Source organism: Varanus komodoensis, unplaced genomic scaffold, assembly GCF_004798865.1.
Source record: "Varanus komodoensis strain SLA01 unplaced genomic scaffold, ASM479886v1 scaffold280, whole genome shotgun sequence".
NCBI lineage: Eukaryota > Metazoa > Chordata > Lepidosauria > Squamata > Varanidae > Varanus > Varanus komodoensis.
The window spans coordinates 59464-77508 of NW_025335728.1; the positions used below are offsets into that span (position 1 = coordinate 59464).

Here is an 18045-nt window from a genome sequence, read left to right on the forward strand (position 1 = left end):
TCGCTGTCTGTCCAGTAAGCGATGAAGAGAAAAGCAAAGGGAAGCAAGAGCAGCCGGGGATCGTGGCAGGGAGCAGGCGGCCCTGTGGAGGAAGAGGCCTGCAGAGGGTGTCTGGTCCAACCCGCTCAAAAACCCAAAGGCAGCACGAGGATGCACATGCCTTCCACAGCAGGGGGTTGTTTCTCCCATTCATTCCCCACCTGCTACGGCTCTTCCATCAACACCATTTTCTTGGCTCGGCATCAGCCTGATTTCCATCCCTTGACCGCTTTGCTTCAATCTTGCTTCTTCTGAGAGTCCTCTGAACCACAACCCCCGGTGCCTGGAATCCCTCTCCATTTCCACATTTATTTGCATCTTTGAAAGAAAGAAGCAAACAAACCGCCCATCCTGTTTTTCATTGATGGTTTTGCTAAAGACGTCTGGGTACTTGGGGAGGAGGGAGGAGGCTCCTTGACTGACACAAGGGCCAGCCAATCAGCACTCCGCACAGCCAGATTTCTGCTGGAAACAGGAAGCAGCCGTTGGTCCTGGGCTCACTTCAGTGTATAGGCTTGTAAGTTTGTCTCCAAAGGGGCGAATGCCTCTTCGGACAGCCAGCTTTAGGTTCTCACATTGTCCAGAACATCAGTCAGAAGTAAGAGTTCACTGCATCATATGTACCATATTTGACTCTTATTTGTGACTGAAGCTGGTGTATTTGGTATATTTTCAGAAATTTATAAAGATAGGATTTATCTTTGGAAAGATAAGCTGCCTGTAATCCTCCAAACTCAAAGGCTTCCTAGGGGCGAAAGGAGAACAGAGGTAGAATCATAGAATAGCAGAATTGGAAAAGGTCAGAAAGTCATGGGGTCCAGCCCCCTGCTAGTGCAGGACACCAATTCACACCATCCCACTCAGAGGACTGTCCAGATGCTTTTTGAATGTCTCCAGCAAGGGAGAGCCCACAACTTCCCCAAGTAATCAGTTCCAACGTCACACGGCTCTCACAGTGAGGAAGTTCTTCCTGGTGTCCGGTCTAAATCTGGTTCCTTTTAACTTAAGTCTGTTAGTTGGTGTCCTGCACTCTGGGATGATCAAGTCCTCTCCTCTCCGAGGCAGCTTTTCAGGTACTTCTAGAGTGCCATCGTATCTCCTGCTTTCCTGGCCAGTCTTGGTTATCTAAAAGTTTATCCCTGGCTTCCTGGGAGAGGAGGCCAAAGCCCCAACCTCGTATCACAGCCTCCCTCCACGCCCCCAAACCTCCAGCTCTGAGGTTGCTTTTACGACCTCGGAGCTGCCGCCTGCACAGCCGTCTGTGCACTGCTTATGTGGGTGTTCTGAACCCCGAGTTTGACCTCAGACGAAAGTGCCTTCTAGACAGCTTCCAGGGACCACTGGACGGGGTCCCAAATCGATAAGAAGGATGTGCGTGTTTTGTTTTGAGATGAAGGGAGTAATTCAGCACAAGTGACAACGCTGAACCCAGCTGCAGCCTGCTAGCTGCGCTCGATCGCATCGCCTTAAACCGGCGATAGCGGTCTCAGGTATGCACGAGACCCGGCCTGCACTAAAGGGGCTTTTTTGCGCGGGCGTGAGTTTTTTCGTGTGAACGGAGGCTTGCTTTCTGACGGAATCTCTTCCCACACTGGGCGCACTTGTACGGCTTTTCTCCCGTGTGCAGGCGCATGTGGGTGACGAGGTTTCCCTTCTGGTTGAAGCTCTTCCCGCATTCCGAGCAAACAAAGGGATTCTCGCCCGTGTGGATCCTCTCGTGTCTCACGAGGATGAACCGCCTGGGGAAGTTCTTCCCGCAGTGGCTGCACTTGTGCGGGTTCTCCCCCGTGTGCATCCTCTCGTGCACCGTCAGGTAGTGCTTCTGGTTGAAGCTCTTGCCGCACTCCAGGCACTTGTACGGCCTTTCTCCCGTGTGTGTCCTAATGTGGTCCTGCAAGACCGAGCATCGGCCAAAGAAACGGCCGCAGTACGAGCACCTGTACGGAGACTCCCCGGTGTGGATTCTCATATGCTCCTTAACGAGGGAGCCACGACTGAAGGTCTTCCCACAGTGGGAGCACTTGTGTCTTTTCTTCTCTCCCGCGTGGGTTCTCTCCTGTGCCAGACTGAAGCTGTTCCCACAGGGGGAGGATGTGTGCAGTTTCTCTCCAGTGTAGCCACCCTGGTCTTTTATAAGATCTGAGCTGCACCCGTAGTTTTGTCCATGCTCAGGAGCTGCATTCTGCGCCTCCCTGAGCTGGACGCTTTGCTGCTCTGCGGATCTGCTCTGCTTTGCATTCCCCTTGGCAGGGAAAGCAGAGTTATCCACACCTTTCCTACAGCTGTTCATTTGGTCGATCTCCGGCTCTGGCTGGCACCCGAATGTTGCTTCCTTTTCATTAGGCTGGAAATCCTTGTTCCTTCCCAGAGATGTGCCATTCAGCTCTGCGGACTTAACACCTTGCTGGTGAATGGGAGCCATCTCTTTCTGCCGTGGCCGCCCATTACCTGCAGCAGTAAAACAAAGGATCAGATCTGTGTTTCTCTTAGGTAATTGTTTGAACAGAATTAAGTAACAGTGAAGCAACAGAGTTAACAGAGGAACAGATTTTTGAATGGAATGGATTGGATTGGATTGGATTGGATTGGATTGGATTGGATTGGAATGATAGGCTCAAGCTGCAGGAAGCCAGATTCCAGCTGGACATCAGGAAAGATTTCCTGAACGTTAAGAACAGTATGACCTAGTTCCTAGGGAGAGTGTGGGCTCTCCCACACTAGAGGCATTCAAGGGGCAACTGGACATCCATAAGTCAGGGATGGTTTAGCTTGGAGTCCTGCACTGAGCCTTCTGATGGCCTTCTGGCCCCTTCCAACTCCAAGGTTCCATTTGGATGCCAGGAAGCACTTCCTGACAGTCAGGACCCCGAGGGTGTGGAGTGGGCTTCCATGGAGGTGGGTGAGGCCCCATCAGTGCAGGTGTTCAAGGATAGGCTGGACGTCCACATGGTGGGCATGTCGTAAGCGGAGCCGGCTGGTGCCGGAGGTCAGATTAGATGGCCTGGGAGACCCCTTCTGACTTGCTCTGTTTTCTATGTTGCTATGTTTCTAACTCTTTGTGGTAACCCCCCTTATAATCAAACATGCAGCCAGGGCATGGCTCGTCACGGGTAAAAGAAAGCATGATCAGGGTGTCCTGTTCGCATGAACAAGAACAGGAACCTGCAACGAATGTGCACGCTACGCAAGGATGAAAACAAAGCAGGCTACGCTCAAGCATAACCGCCAGCGTCACGCCCTTGTACCCTCGCTTGCTTGCCTTAGCATGGGAAAACGTGCAAAATGTGCAAATGTAACTCAGTGGGGTTCCCCATTGTCCGCTGTCATTCATGCACCTGCATAGCTGTAAAAGAGTATAAAATTAGCTGCATTCGTCTGCCCGGTACCACACTCTCATGAGTGCATGGTCCCTGCCGGCAGGTAAATAAATCTCTCGGTAATTCCAACCAGTCTCTGGTCTCGTCTGTAAAATCGCCCCACAACACTCTTCTACTCTGATTCTGTAAAATCAGAGGTTTCCAGTTACAGGACAGAAGATTTTGACTTGAAATTGGGAAGAACTTCCTGACAGTACAAGTTCTCAATGAAAGACTATACCATCTCAGGAGATGGATGGATCTCCTTTGTTAAGAGGTTCTGATGAAGAGGCTGAATGACTGATTTCCTGCACTGGCAAAGCCTGGACCAGGTAAACATGAGGTCTCTTCCAACAGTAGGATTTCATGACCTCCAACAACTGATATGATTGATAGCTTCAATTCTGTTACCTGGAGTGAAGGAGCATCCACCTAGCAACGTTTTGTGTCTCTTTGGCTCAGGTTGTACGTAAAAGACAGAACAGGTTCGTATGTCCTTGCATGCTCCTCACTGCAGTGGGAGATGTGTGAGGAATGGGATTCTGGGATGGGACTCTGTCGGATTCCTAGGGCTCGGCTCCCCAGACTCCCCCGCACTCCGTGTGGCCACGTGTCTGGGTTTCCAGAGAGCACGCCCAAAGCTCACATGGCACTTGCCAGGCACCAAGCCTCATGCTGCACAAGCGGCCCATTGCTTGTGCTGTTGCACGTGACACGGAAGAAGGTTCCCTGGCGTGCCACCTTTGCTCCGTGAGCAGGCGTGGACTTCCTCTCTGTTTGGCTCGCCTTCTAAGCGAGGACCAAGCCCGAGAAGAAGTCCACAAATGCTGGAGGGACGGAGTCCATGGGAGCATTTGTGCCCCCTCCAGCATCGGGGCAGTTGCTGCAGCTCGTGGGCCAAACACAGGTGTTGCCCCTGCTCAGGGCTTCGCAGGGGGGCAGCTGGTTGGCTGCTGTATGGACAGAGTGCCAGACTGGATGGACTTCGATCCAATCCAGCACAGCTCTTCTTACGGCGTTACGAATATTACTGTTATTAATATTACAACATTATGATGATTACATTAGAGGTCGATCAACACACAGTCGTTCTTTCTCTGCGAAAAAACGTGGATAAAAAGAAATCACCCAGGGTGACGAGTGCTGTGCATCCTTACTTGGCGTTCTGGGCTCTTCCTGCTCCTGCTTCGCACCCTGGCAAAGGAGTCCAGTCCACGCGCCCAGAGGCGGAACCTGCCCCGAGCCGGAGGGATCTGCAGCCGCCTCCGTGGGCCGGCCAGGCACCTGGCGAGAGCAATGAGAGGACCCTTCAGGAGCAGGCCGCACTGCCGCAGGGACTACACCGACCTCTGCCTGCACCCTTGTCAGAGGACCCAGCTGAACCAAACAGGTAGAACCAAAGGTGGAGGTCTCCTTCTCATCCAGGTTAGTCTCTGCAAGGGGGAGGCAGGAGAGCTGGCAAGACGCAGGGGCCGAGGGTCCCCAGTGCCACCATCATGCTGTAAAGCCCTGGACAATTCAATCGGCCCCACGGCCAAGCTACGTCTTGTCAGAAAGAGCTTGTTTCATCCGCCCACCCGCCCGTCCTTCTTTCGATTTCTATTTTGCCCAAAATGATTCAGGACAATTAAAACCATAAAATATAACACATTAAACTGGAAAAGCTTAAAACTACAGAATAGCATAAAAAAAGTAAAATGAAACTTAGTCGCAGTGCAAAGACGCCAAGTGCAGTAATAGATTATTATTTTATTATTTTTTGAAAGAAAAGGTCTAAAGTGCTTGAGACAACAAGAAGGTCCACACCTGGCACCAAAAAAGAGCACCAGGTGAGCTTCTCTGCAGAGGACATCCCACAACGATGTGGAAGCCAGTCTCTTTCAGTCCTGACTGTTCGGAAACCTCCTAACTTCCAAGGGACAGAAAAAACTGGAGGAAACAGTAAGTTCTGACTGCATTTCCGTCTGCTAATCTGATCTCTTCTAAATATCTCATCCTCTCAAAGGGTTAGCAAACGGAGGAGCAGGAACATGGATGGTAAACATATCGGGGGCATAGAAACTTGGGTCTAGGAATCAAAGCTGACCCCTGAAGGTACACCAGAAGGTCCCACCCCTTTCCCAGGACCAATTATGGGGCATTTTCTGGGGTTTGTTCAGATATCCCCCTATTCTATATAATTGAAGCAGCTCTCGCAAGGCCGGGTTGCGGGTAGTGAGAGCTTTAAGCTAAACATGCAGTGCCTTTTGGGGGATATTGGCCCCTCCCCATTGGCCTGTGACCCCTCCCACCTCTGGGATGCAGCCCATGAGAGCTTCCCTGAAACAGAATTCAGAACTCCTCTATCTAGAGGAGTTTTGCACCCACAGCTTAGGAGTCTAAAATGAAAAGGAAGCATCTGCAAACAGGGTAAACCAGACATGTCAGAGTTGAATTGGAACAGCAAGCATCAACAGAGGCAGAGAGATACCATTGTTGCTCTACCTTGTTCCAATCTTTGTGTCATAAACACTAGATGCCATCAGACTGCCTCACCTTCTCTTCCGGTTTCTCAGTCTCGGGCTGCCTCCGCAGGAAGTCCTCCGCCAGGGCCACGGCCTGGGCGCAGGTCTCCGGCTGGCGGTCCCTGACGCAGCTCTGCATGGCCGCCGGCAGGATGCTCAGGAACTGCTCCAGGACCAGCAGCTCCAGGATCTCGGCTTTCGTGTGTCTCTCGATCTTCAGCCACTGGCGGCAGAGCTCCCGCAGCTGGCCGTACACGACCCTCGGCCCTTCCGCGTCCCCGTAGCGGAGCTGCCGGAAGTGCTGGCGCTGCCTCTCCCTCAGGGCGGCCTCCCTGTCCAGGACAGCCGCCTTCACCTTGCCATAGTCGCCCCTCTCGCGGGCACTGAGGCTGCGGAAGGCCCGCTCAGCCTCTCCGCTGAGGGCCGGCAGGAGGAGGGCCACCCACTTGTCCCGGGGCCACCGGCAGGCGGCCGCCACCTGCTCGAAGGAGGCCAGGAAGGCCTTCGCGTCATCCCAGGGCCGGGGCTCCTCGGACGCCAACGCCTCCCCCCACCTGGAGTGCGGGGCCTGCAGCGTCCGCAGGAACGCCTGCCACTGGGCTTCCCAGCGCTCCTGCAGCCCTTCCTCCGGTTCGCGTTTCACCTGCTGTGCAGTTACCACGGCTTGTAACTCTCCACTGGTGCTCACATGTCGCGCCAGTGGAGCTTTGGCTGAACCTTCCATTCCATCCCATGCTTTAGAGCCCACCATTTCTGGAAGCTGGGCGGCTGCTCCCTCCTCCTTCAGCCGCCTGCCACTTTCCAGGCTTGCCTCAAACATGGAAGAGTTTCCAGCTTCTTGGGTGGCCGTCTGCAAAGTTCATGTGAAAATTGGAGGGCTGTGCAAATAAGGGAAAATCAAAAAATTCAGTACATATTTGATGCATTCTTTGTGAAGTTCGTTGTCTCCTGGGCATATCTCGCTTCCCCCACTTCACAGGGCTTTACGAAATGAGCTTATTTTGGAGCGACCAAGAATTTTGGTGACACTTCCCTACTGAGTCTAGGAATTCTTCAATTCACACTACACATCACTTGCAACGCATATATTAGATAGCCGTAATCAAGACCCATTTGCAGCATGGGGATATTAGTTACTAGCCTACCTTCCAAAGATGAGCAAAGCGGTACCCCCGGATGTTTTGGACTTTTGCTCCCATCAGCACCAGCCAGAATGGGCAGCAGTCAGAAATCCTGGGAGGATGGAGGGTACCAGGTTGGAGAATGCTGGTAGCAGCAGTGCGACAGTAGACAGTGGACCGTACCACTTTAGACTATAGGTGAGGGGAAACATTTTACAAGACTTCCCCCCTTTCTTAAAAACTATAAATCCCTGCATGTAGAAAAGTACACGGAGCAAGGGAGTCTTACATTCAAATCTCACTTCATCTACAAACATACTTTCCAGGTGGCTCCAGAAATATGAGCCAACTTTGGGGGATGGAGACCAAAGATGACAAAGGATAAACTATTATTAATAATTGTAATAATTTATGTATTAATAAGCTGATTTTTAAAAGTTCCCAAAGCTGTTCCCAGGGGGAAAACAGGGTGAATTTTTGTTAGTGTGGGTTTTGAAGTAGTTAGTAGAGGCTTTGTAGAGCTACCCTGCCTCAGACAACCTTTGCTGTTGTGAGAAGCCATCCAGTTCTCTCTCCCTTCCAGCCACTGTATGAATGAATGCCCTCCAGCATGTCCTGCCTTGACAGCCCTGCTTAATTCTTGTAAACTTGTCTTCCTTCATAGAGTCAATCCATCTCATATTTGGTCTCCCCCTCATTCTGCCTTGACTTTCCCAAAAGTGACTGCCTTCACCAGGGAGCATCACCTTCCCATGTATGTCCAAAGACTGACATCCTCAGTTTTGTAATCTTTGCTTCCAGAGAAAGTTCATTCTAATTTGCTCTGGGAGCCCCTTGTTCATCATTCTGTTGGGCCAGGGTTTTTGCAAACCTCTCCTCCAGATCCATGTCTTGAAAACATCAGATCTCTTCCCCCAGAAATGCATTCTTAATCCAGATGTTTTCAACATCTACCATATCCCCAATCATTGGTCATGCTGGCAGGAGCTTACGAGAGTTGTAGTCCAAAACTTTTGGAGGGCTACCCTTAACCCAGGTCTTAGTTAGTTGAGAAGAGTGGCATGTAAATATTTAAATTAATAAACAGTCCATTCCCACTCTCCCGAGAACAGGGTAAAATTACTGACTTCTTGTTCTGCTTATGGTTTTCCATAAATTTGACCACCAAGGGAAGTAAAACCGTGGTCTAAATCTGTCCTGTATTTAAACACTAGACCTGCTAGCTACAAGCAACCTGAAATTGCAGGTAGGTGAATGAGTGAGCTGGCAGAGGAGGGGAATGTTCTTCCTCTGCATCCAGCACTGAAATTAGGCTAAGGGAAAGACAGTATGATGTAGTGGTTAGAGAGGTGGACTAGATCTTGGGCCAGTCACTGACTGCAAACCTAATTTACCTTACAGGGTTGCTGTACGGATGAACGGATGAGGAGAAGGATTATCTAAGTGCTGGGATGCAATGACCATAAATGAGCAGATTTATTCTTGCTCCCCAGTTTCTAAAGCAGAGGACAGGGCTCCAGCTCCCTTGCTGGCTGTACGGAAGAGGCCACGTCATGCAAACTGCAACCCTCTTCTGCGCAACTATTACAGAGGCAGCAGCGGCACCTGGCCACCTCTTTCCCCCCCTCTGCCCTCTCCGCACCTCCATCACCCGTGGACGATCAGCAGCTTCCCCTTGCAGAATTGCTCCCCTTCCAAACTCACCTCCCCCTGCCGACTTAGCATCCCCTGCCCTGGAGAACGGGAGGAAAAAACCTGCTGCCGCTTCTAACTGGTGACGATGCCAGAGGAGGAATTCCCGAAATCCAGGTTCCCAGCTAGTATGGGAGGAAAGGCACCGAAAGTGGCTTCAGATACGCTTTCGTAACCTCACTTCCGCGTAGCGCGCGCGCGCTCTCTCTCTCTCATCAAGCGGAAGGCGTTCCCTTATTGCCGTTCTAGGAACCGCAGCCGAACTCTGTGGGTTTAACCATGTCGGATAAAACTCAACGAGGACTTACACAAGGGTGATCTTTGGATCTTCAACATCTTACCATGACTTTCTTCTTTCTTCCATGCAGGGGGCTGGTATGCATTTAACTGTGCACAGCCAGCAGTGATTTAGCAGGCAAGTCTTTTCTGATCAGAGGACAAGGGTACTGGCCTCTATGGATCCTGATAAGTTACGCCTGGCTTCGGAGAAGGCAATAACCCACAGTTATGGGTTGAATATGGATTGAATGTGGGCGATGTCTGAACTTGGCCCAGGTTTCAAAGCATGATGGGCAACCCAACATGAGTTTTACATGGTTAACAAACCATGGCTTGTTAGCACAGGTAGGTTCTAACCTACCTGATAGGTTAGAACATTGCAACAGCTAGTTTAACAACCCACATTCAACCTACATTGTCTGAACCCTGTTGAAAGGTTACCTCTCATATTGAGAGCCAGCGGAGTGGTGTTTTCACAGTGCTGAACTGGGACTTGGAAAATCTGAGTTCTAGTCTCTGCTTGGCCATAAAGCTCACCTGGTAGGTTTGGGCCAGTCATTCTCAGCCTAACCTACCTCACAGAGCTGTTGTGGGGATAAAATGGTGAAGATGGAAATCTCGTAAGTTTCCTTGAGTTTCTTGAAGGAGGAAGACAGCCAGGCTACAAGTGTGATGTAATTTTAATATCTCCAAGTATCAGAGGCAATATTCCCGTAGTACATCAGCTGCGGGGGAACATAGGTGGGAGGGAGCTCTTGTACTCATGTCCTGCTTGGGGACAGCTGGCTGGCCACTGCATGAGGATCGGTATGCAGGACCTCTTCCCATATTACCAGTTAAACATTTTATTAATTCATTTAATATATTCAATCTGTCCAACAACGAACATTCTCTGGGCAGATTACAAACAAAAGAAAAAAACACAATGCCAAGACTTGTAAAATAAAATTGCAAACAGACATATTTTCCATACTGTTCCCATTGTTCGTTTTTCCAGATACCACCACTACGTAGTGGCTGGATTTTTAGTGGGAAAGAGGCTGCTGTGGGAAGTTCATAGGGGCAACCAACCAAGTGCTTCCGGAAGCTCACAACAACAGCAATTCAAAGATACACGCGGAGCCTGCAATGAAATGTTGCAGTGCAGAGTGTTCCTGGTTCTGGCTGGTCCCTTCCTCCCATCCTCCAGCACTTAGCACTCCATCACTACTGTGCTGCTTTGAAGTTTTCCCTTTTCCTTAAGGATTTTACCTTTTCGTACTTCTGCAAATTCTGGCGTTCCCCCAAGCCTGTTGATACTTTGCTTCTTTATGAGGACGGTGCCATTTTTGCGACACAAAGAGCCAAATACACTGTTAGTGTTGAATTTGCTATTGGCATGTGCAAGGGAATTGCAATGAAATGTTGCAGTGCGAGGTGCTGACCTTGAGGGATCCAGGTTGCAGCGTTCCATTCCGTTTCCCACTAACTTTCCAACCTCCCCTTCAGTCTCTAGGCGCTGAGTATGCTCAAGCCTCACTAGGCTGAATTCTCCCCACATGAGTTCTCCCCACACCCACGTGGCCAGGAAGAACCTCATCCTGTCCCTCCTAGATCAGGTTCACTGGTATGTATGCACAAACATACAATACCTTACAAATACAATCACACCCTTTGACTTTTCCACATGTCATTTTGCCTGGAATTGAAAGTTTTAACTGGCATTTTTCCCAGTGGATGTGCACAAGATAGTCAGTGCCATGCAGGCACACACAGCTGAGTCATAAATAAATATGTAAACAAACCCAAAGTGGCGCTGGTTGGTTGTATAAGTATTTGTCATCGTCCACACACCGAGTCAAGACTTGAAGAAGCACCTTTGGCTGCCACAGCAGCTGCAAGTCTTCTTGAGGAAAGCCCCAGCAGTTTTGCACACCCAGATGCTGCAGGCAAACTGCTCCACCTCTGGGCTGTTTGAAGGCATTCGGGTTCCCAGAACTGCTCTCTACCTGGCTCTATCTCACCCACAGTTCTGACCAGTTTTGCAGTCCCTGCCAAAGAAAAGCATCCCTACAACATGAGGTCAACCCCACACCGTCCTTTGCAGCAAGGCCAAAAATTGCCATGTTTTTCCGCATGTTTGCTGTGCCTCCCACACGCCTCTTGGCAATCCTCAGACAGGCTTTGATTTAGGTTTGCTTCAGCTTCTTGTCGCCTTTCCATGAAGCCCAGCTTGGTGGAGTATCAAGCCGATCGACAGTTGTCTGGAGTATCCTAGTGAGAAATGGGCAGTTTCTCCCAGTCTCAGCTTCAGATCACTCCAGCTCCTTCCATTACCCCTGGCTTCTCGCTTGCTCCTCTCCTAATGCCCTCCTCGCCCATTCACTGCGTCTTGGCGCATAGTCTGCTCCTGGCAGAGTTGAGCCCTATTCTGCCCATTTTACAACAACAAATTTAATAGTGACCTGGGCTATGTTCATAGTTTGGGTTATTTTTTCTTTAAACCAACCCTGATTAGTGCTTCTGGGTAACATTATCCTGGAACTGTTTGATAGCATCTTGGTCCTCATGATGCTGCTTGTTCAGATTTACTTTCTGACAAATTTCAGGGTTTCTTCCAGGAACAGGTATATTTAATCTGAGACCACACAGCACAGAAGGGTTCTGCCCAGTCACATGTTTCCACTTTGTGATTTCTGGTACATTTATTTGCACCAGAAAATATTTAGCCATATCACAGCAAAGGGGGTGAATTCTTAAGTAACCACCAAGGGCTAATCTGTTTGCTTTTACATAACTTTTGTGTAGCTTCACCATGCTGAGTACCTTGTCTGTATCAAGTAGTAAAAATGTCAAATTCATTTCAATTCCAGGTGGTTATTAGGCGTCATCAAGTTACGTGTCATCTGGGCACCAAGATTTAAGAAAGGTGCAGAAAAGTTAGAAAGGGGCCAGAGGAGGGCAAGGAAAATGATCCAGGGTTTGGAAACTGCCCTGTGAGGAGGGACTGAGGGAACTGGGCATGTTTAGCCTTGAGAGGGGAAGACTGAGGGGGGACATGCTATCCCTCTAGAAGTACCTCAAGGGCTGTCACAAAGAGGAAGGTCAAGATCTCTTCTCACTGAGACCAGAGTGGAGGACATGGAATCAATTCAAGTTGCAACAACCTAGATTCAGGCGGGACACCAGGAAAAGCCTCCTCACGGTCAGAGCAAAACGACAGTGGAACCAGCTGCCTGGAGAGGTGGGGGGCTCTCCCACACTAGAGGCATTTAAAAAGAAACTGGACAGCCATCTGAGGGGGATGGTGTAACTTGGTGTCCTGCACCAGCAGGGGGTCGGACCCGATGGCCTTCATGGCCCCTGCCAACTCTGCTCTTCCATGATTCTGATTCTATGACCTTATCCCTGACTTAAGGTGATCCTATGATGAAGACCCTCTTCTAAATTCAAAGCCATGGCTTCCTTTATGGAATCAATCCATCTTATACCCCACCTTTCTCTTTTTGTTCTGCCTTCAACTTCCCCTAGCATTACTGTCCTCTCCAGGGAGTCTTGTCTTTCAAAGATACTGGCTTGATCTCACCTAGCACCCCCTTGTTCATCTTTCTGTTGTTCTGTGGCATTCACACAGCATTTTTCAGTGCCATGTTTTCAAACACGTCCATTTTCTTGCTCTAAGTTTTCTTCTCTGTCCAGCTTTCACACACATAGCTAGTGAATTCCATGCTGTAACACAGCAAAATGTGGAAAAGTCAAAAGGGGTTGAGTCCTTCTGCAAGGCACTTTATATACAAGTACACACTTACATGGCCCCTAACCCAATATCAGGAGCAGCCCTTGGAATTCAAGATATCGTGCAACCTTGATGTGTAAACTTCTAGTCAACACTTTAAAACTGCCAGTCCATTTGGTGTTAAGGCTTAAAAAGCCAAACCTTGGGAGGAGGACACAGAAAACTACAACAAGGTTGTTACTGTGGCAGCCCATCAGCAATTTTCACAGATGGATTCACCTGGGAACTGGAAGAACCAGCTGCTTCCAGATTCATCTAAGTTGGCACACCTGCCCCAGGAGATGCTCGCAAATCCACAGCACATGATATAGTTCAAGGTGAGGCAGATGTAGAACAGATTATCTCTTCTCCTTCTGTCTCAGGTATCAGATCAGGCTGGGCTGATCCAAGTCATGATCTACCTGAATTTCCACCTGCATTACAGCACCCATGTGTGATGTTCTTTTTGTGTGGGATCCTTTTTGTGTAATGGCTGCCTAATCTGTCCCTTCCACGTGGTCGGGTGTCTGGCAGATGGTCACAGCGAGCGATGCCTTTCAAACAGGGCACCATTTCCTGCAGAGGCAAAGGCCAGGAAGCATCATTGCTGTGGCGTTTTTGGGATCATTGTGTAATATTTCTGCCGATTTTTTAAAATTTGGAATGTTTAAAAGTATTTGTTAAAAATTGCAGTAATTTTCTAGAGAAAGGTTTAAAAACAAACAAACCAATCTATACCCATTTTCTCTCTTTTAAAAAAATCTCAGTGCAGTACACAGCAGGGGGTGTGTGTTAAAAGTATACTGTGACTTTCCATGTTCTCAGCTAAGCCTCTGTTTAACTTAGCCTCAGTTGGCTAAGACTAAGTCCCAGACACGAGTCATAAAGCCTGCGTAGAGATGTGAAGACATGGAAAAAATGGGAAACATAACAAGTCGTTGGGAAAAAAACTGGGGAGAAAAATTCCAAAGGTTTGGCCTCTTCCCTCCTGTTTCTCTGGCTTTGTTTTTCCTCCAGGCCTTCATATCTCTACAGCTGCGTCAAATGGTCCTTTTGCGCCCCGCGTGGGTTTTCTCGTGCGCACTGAGGCCTGCCTTCTGGCTGAATCTCTTCCCACAGTGGCTGCATTTGTATGGCTTCTCTCCCGTGTGCAGGCGCATGTGTGTCATGAGGTTCCCCTTCTGGTTGAAGCCCTTCCCGCATTCTGAGCACACAAACGGATTCTCGCCCGTGTGGATTCTCTCGTGTATGACCAGCTTGGACCTCTTTGGGAAGCTTTTTCCACAGTGGACACATTTGTAGGGGTTCTCTCCTCTGTGCATCCTCTCGTGGACTGTCAGGTAGCGCTTCCGGTTGAAGCTTCTCACACATTCAGAGCAGGTATATGGCTTCTCTCCCGGGTGTGTTCTGATGTGCTCCCGTAAGATGGAGCAACGGCCGGTATTTTTGCCGCAGTGGGAGCACTGATACGGAGCCTCCCCGGTGTGTATTCTCAGGTGTTCCTTAAAGCTTGAGCCACAGCTGAAGCTCTTCCCACAGTGGGAGCACTTACAGGTGTTGCGCAGTCCGGCGTGGCTTCTCTCCTTCCCGGGATGCTCCGGTGCCTGGAAGAAGCTGCTTCCACAATACGAAGACAAGTATGTTTTCTCTCCGGTATACATGATCGGATGCTTCCCAAGGTCTGAGCTCTGCCCAAAGTCTCTTCCTGGGCTGGAAGACGTGTTTTGCGCTTCACCATACCAGGCCCTTGGCTGTCCTGTGTATTTCCTCCCCACCTGGTCATCCTCCATGCAGAAAATGCCCTTCTCATGAGTCTTCTCTTGCTCAATCCCCAGTTCCTGTTGGCTCTTAAATGTTACTTCCGTTTTGCAGTACTGGGCTCCGTCTCTTCCCAGAGAGGTGCCATTCAGCTCTGCCTGCTCCGCACCTGGCTGGGGAGCGGGATTCATCTGATGCTCCCATGCCTGTCCATCACCTGCAAGAACAAAATAGAGAATCCCTTCCATGAATGATATGGAGCAAACTCTCACACAGGAAAGGGACAATGTTCATTTGATGCATTTCTTTGCCAATTTTTGATGGGTGGATTTTAGGTAAAGCAGAACTCCCTTAGTCAAATCTGCCCCCTTTCCTCAGAATACTAGAACAAAAGTTATTGCATGAATCAGTAAAGAAATATTAGGAGCTGACGTTGACCAGTTTATCCTTCTCCATAGATACTGTATTCCTCCCCTTTCTTGATCTGGTTACATATAGTTTTATTGTTGAAAGAAATGCCGTATATACCAGTGTAAAGGAAGACCCTTGAAACTGAAAATAGCAAAGCAAAAATTGAGGGTTGTCATATACACTCAGCATATATAAACAGCCCAAAAATACTGACCAGGTCTTACACGCAAATTGCCTTATACACCAATATCTACCAGTGTTTCTCTGCAAGGTATTTCCTGGTTGCATGTTCCATAAGTTATTACCATATGTATCAGTGTATGCCGCTTGAAACCCAAAATAGTGAAGCAACAATTGGGGGTTGACATATGACGAACACCAGAAAAACAGCCCAAAATATTGACCTCATCTTTATACATAAGTTGCCTTCGAGGCTGGTATACAAGATATTGCACTGAAATGCATAAAGCATAATGGGAAATGTTTATGAGTGCTCTCAGGGACCGTATCCCAGCAGTGGCTGAGCCCAAAGGAGCAGGGTAAAAATACAAAATATACCAGCTGATTTTAGCTTAAGCCTCTTAGTGTCAGTGAGCAAGTCCAAACAGAGGCATTTTATCCTTTCAGAGTTGCTGGGGGGGGGGGGGGCTACACAGAAACCAGGAAGCCACCAGATGACTGGTGGTTGGAGGAAGAGGAGGTGGAGCGTGGCCAGCTGGGCAACCCACAGGGCTGAATCAGGGCTCCCGGAGGGAAACATTTCTGCCTCCTTGCCCTGGGCCCACCCACCCCTGGCCCTGATTGGCCTCCCTGCCTCTCACTCATTCCAGCTGGTGCTGTCCCACCTGCCCAGCCTCATGAGCTCTTGGCAGATGTTCTGACAGGTGAGGAGGAAGAAGGAAGATCTCCAGGTATTTTGGACGTGCAGCTCCCTGAAGCCCCTGCTGGGATGGCCAAGGGTCAGGAAGGCTGGGACCACAGTTCAAAATATCTGGAGATCCCAGCAGAACACCCTAAGAACACCCTTGCCAATCACAAAGAGCAGACTATGACTTGATGGATAACATTCCAGGCAGCTGATAAATTGAATTCTAGCTCACTGAATGAAACCTTGTGCCAGAATAAAGTCTTGGAAGACTCCTGCCCTTTTCGCTCCAATGGACTGACACGACTCCTTGTGCAGGCACCTTTACAAAGACAATCATGCATTCACCCGAGGCGGAAAAGACACAGAGGCAGAGCTGCCGTGCGGAAATCCTAGCACCATGGATCCTTACTCGGCGATCTCGCCTCTTGGTCTTGCTCTTCTGTGGCTTCCCTGCAGAGGCGCCCATTCCAGGAGTTCACCAGCAGAACTTGCCCAGCCTCAGAAGCCTCCACGGCCATCTCCACAACTGGGACTGGCACCTGAAACGGGGATGAGATCTTCCATGAATGCGAAAACAAAAGGACTGTGCTGGTTTTTTCCTTGTTCTCTGGGTCTGTGAAGGGACCCACATGGTCTACAGCCAGGCTCATCCTGCATGAGACAGGCCAAATGGACTGAAGAAAAGCAAGCCGGCAATATTTATTAAGACTACGGCACACAAGGCTGTTGACATATTATTACATATGTAAGGAGGAACGTCTTGGAACTGCATGGTACTTTATTAGAACGGTGCTTTTACAGTTTCCTCATCCTTGGAGAACGAGGCATAATTCTCATCAGTCCCCTCCCTTCCCGAGAATGGGAATTTTCCTCCCTCCCTTCATACCTTATCTAAGGACGACCCTTTCAAGATGCCGCTCAAAACACCCATCCTTGGCCTGGTTCCTTCTTGTTATCTAGGAGCACTTCTCCTACAGCCACACACACACAAGCTCTCTCTTCAACCCTGTATTTGTAAGCACAAAGGAGACACTGTCTTCTCCAACACTCGCATCACAACACAAGACGGCTGACAGATCTGTAGGGTCACTCCTGGATTTCAGGAAAAATCAACCACAACAGAAAAACCTTCCACACATGGATGGCACGGTCCCTTCTTCCACCACAAGAGATTATCATTTAAGGGCCAAATTAAATATTATGCTGCAAGGGAGAAACTAGCCTTAAGGGAGCCTCTGGACTGACGGACAGGGTAGAACTCTAATAAATCAATCTATAAATAAAATAAGAAGGGCCCTGCTAGACCAGACCAAAGGCCTTCTTAGTGCAGTACTCAGTCCCCATCAGATGCCCATGGGAAACCCATGAACAAGACACAAATAGCTGAAAAAGGAAGTCACAGAGATAGAAAATACATAGAAAATATGCTCTTTTTGGATGGATAAGGCATTTCCTGGTTCACCCTGAAAGAGTCCTTGGTTAGTGGGTGGTATATAAGTAACTACATAAATAAAGGCACCTGTGGGGAAAGCAAGACTTTTATTGCAACTGGGACTAGGTAGAAGAGTGTGTCCCAACACAAAGACAGAGCAGAAACTCTAAAATGGAGCACACCCCCAAACCGGCCAACCTGCTAAGTGGACAGCTAGCATGCTGACTGATTGCTAGGGTACAGAAAGAGGAATTGTTGGGGACAGGGATGAAAAGGGCGTAACTCTGAACAGAAATATTCCATGTGGCAAGATTTTACTGCAAAGGGCCTCTCGCAAAACAAAGAACAGGTTTGCAACAGGTAGAATCCGCCATTTCATGCCTGGGCGGCTGAACCTTTTAACAAGCCCAGAATGGCAACAAGCCTTCAGTCCTTCCCTGAAGGAAAGAGCCAGACACGAGATGTTCCCTAGGCCCAGGATGTGCTTCACAGACCTCAGTTCCATGAACTCGGAGTCCGTGGGCCTTCAAAGGAAGGCAAATAAAACATTTCCTGTGCCAACCTTTCCACTCCGGTGTTGTATCCAGATGTTTTGGATGGCCACCAGGACCCGTTAGCATAGACAAGGCTGTCAGGAATGTTGGAGGACATCCAAGCCCACAACATCTGGAGGGCTTCCAGTCTCACCTTCTCTTCTGGTTTCTCAGTCTCGGGCTGCCTCCGCAGGAAGTCCTCCGCCAGGGCCACGGCCTGGGCACAGGTCTCCGGCTGGCGGTCCCTGACCCAGCTCTGCATGGCCGCCGGCAGGATGCTCAGGAACTGCTCCAGGAC

The 18045-nt window shown here is 49.4% G+C and overlaps 1 protein-coding gene across 2 annotated transcripts in view; it reads right to left on the reverse strand.

Annotated features, from left to right (window-relative positions):
- Positions 1–910: 910 nt before the first annotated feature.
- The window catches only part of LOC123025722 (zinc finger and SCAN domain-containing protein 30-like), a 17862-nt gene continuing 727 nt past the window's right edge, over positions 911–18045 (reverse strand). The window contains exons 1-4 of one of the 2 annotated variants that reach the window (XM_044434673.1): positions 8725–8858; positions 5931–6777; positions 4553–4679; positions 911–2487 (exon numbers count right to left, since the gene is read on the reverse strand). In XM_044434673.1, the coding sequence (XP_044290608.1) occupies positions 1553–2487; positions 4553–4679; positions 5931–6719 (1851 nt within the window). In that variant the 5' untranslated portion in view covers positions 6720–6777; positions 8725–8858 and the 3' untranslated portion in view covers positions 911–1552. Of the gene's footprint in view, positions 2488–4552; positions 4680–5930; positions 6778–8724; positions 8859–18045 lie in introns of those variants that run through there. The other variant, XM_044434674.1, reaches the window with a different exon arrangement.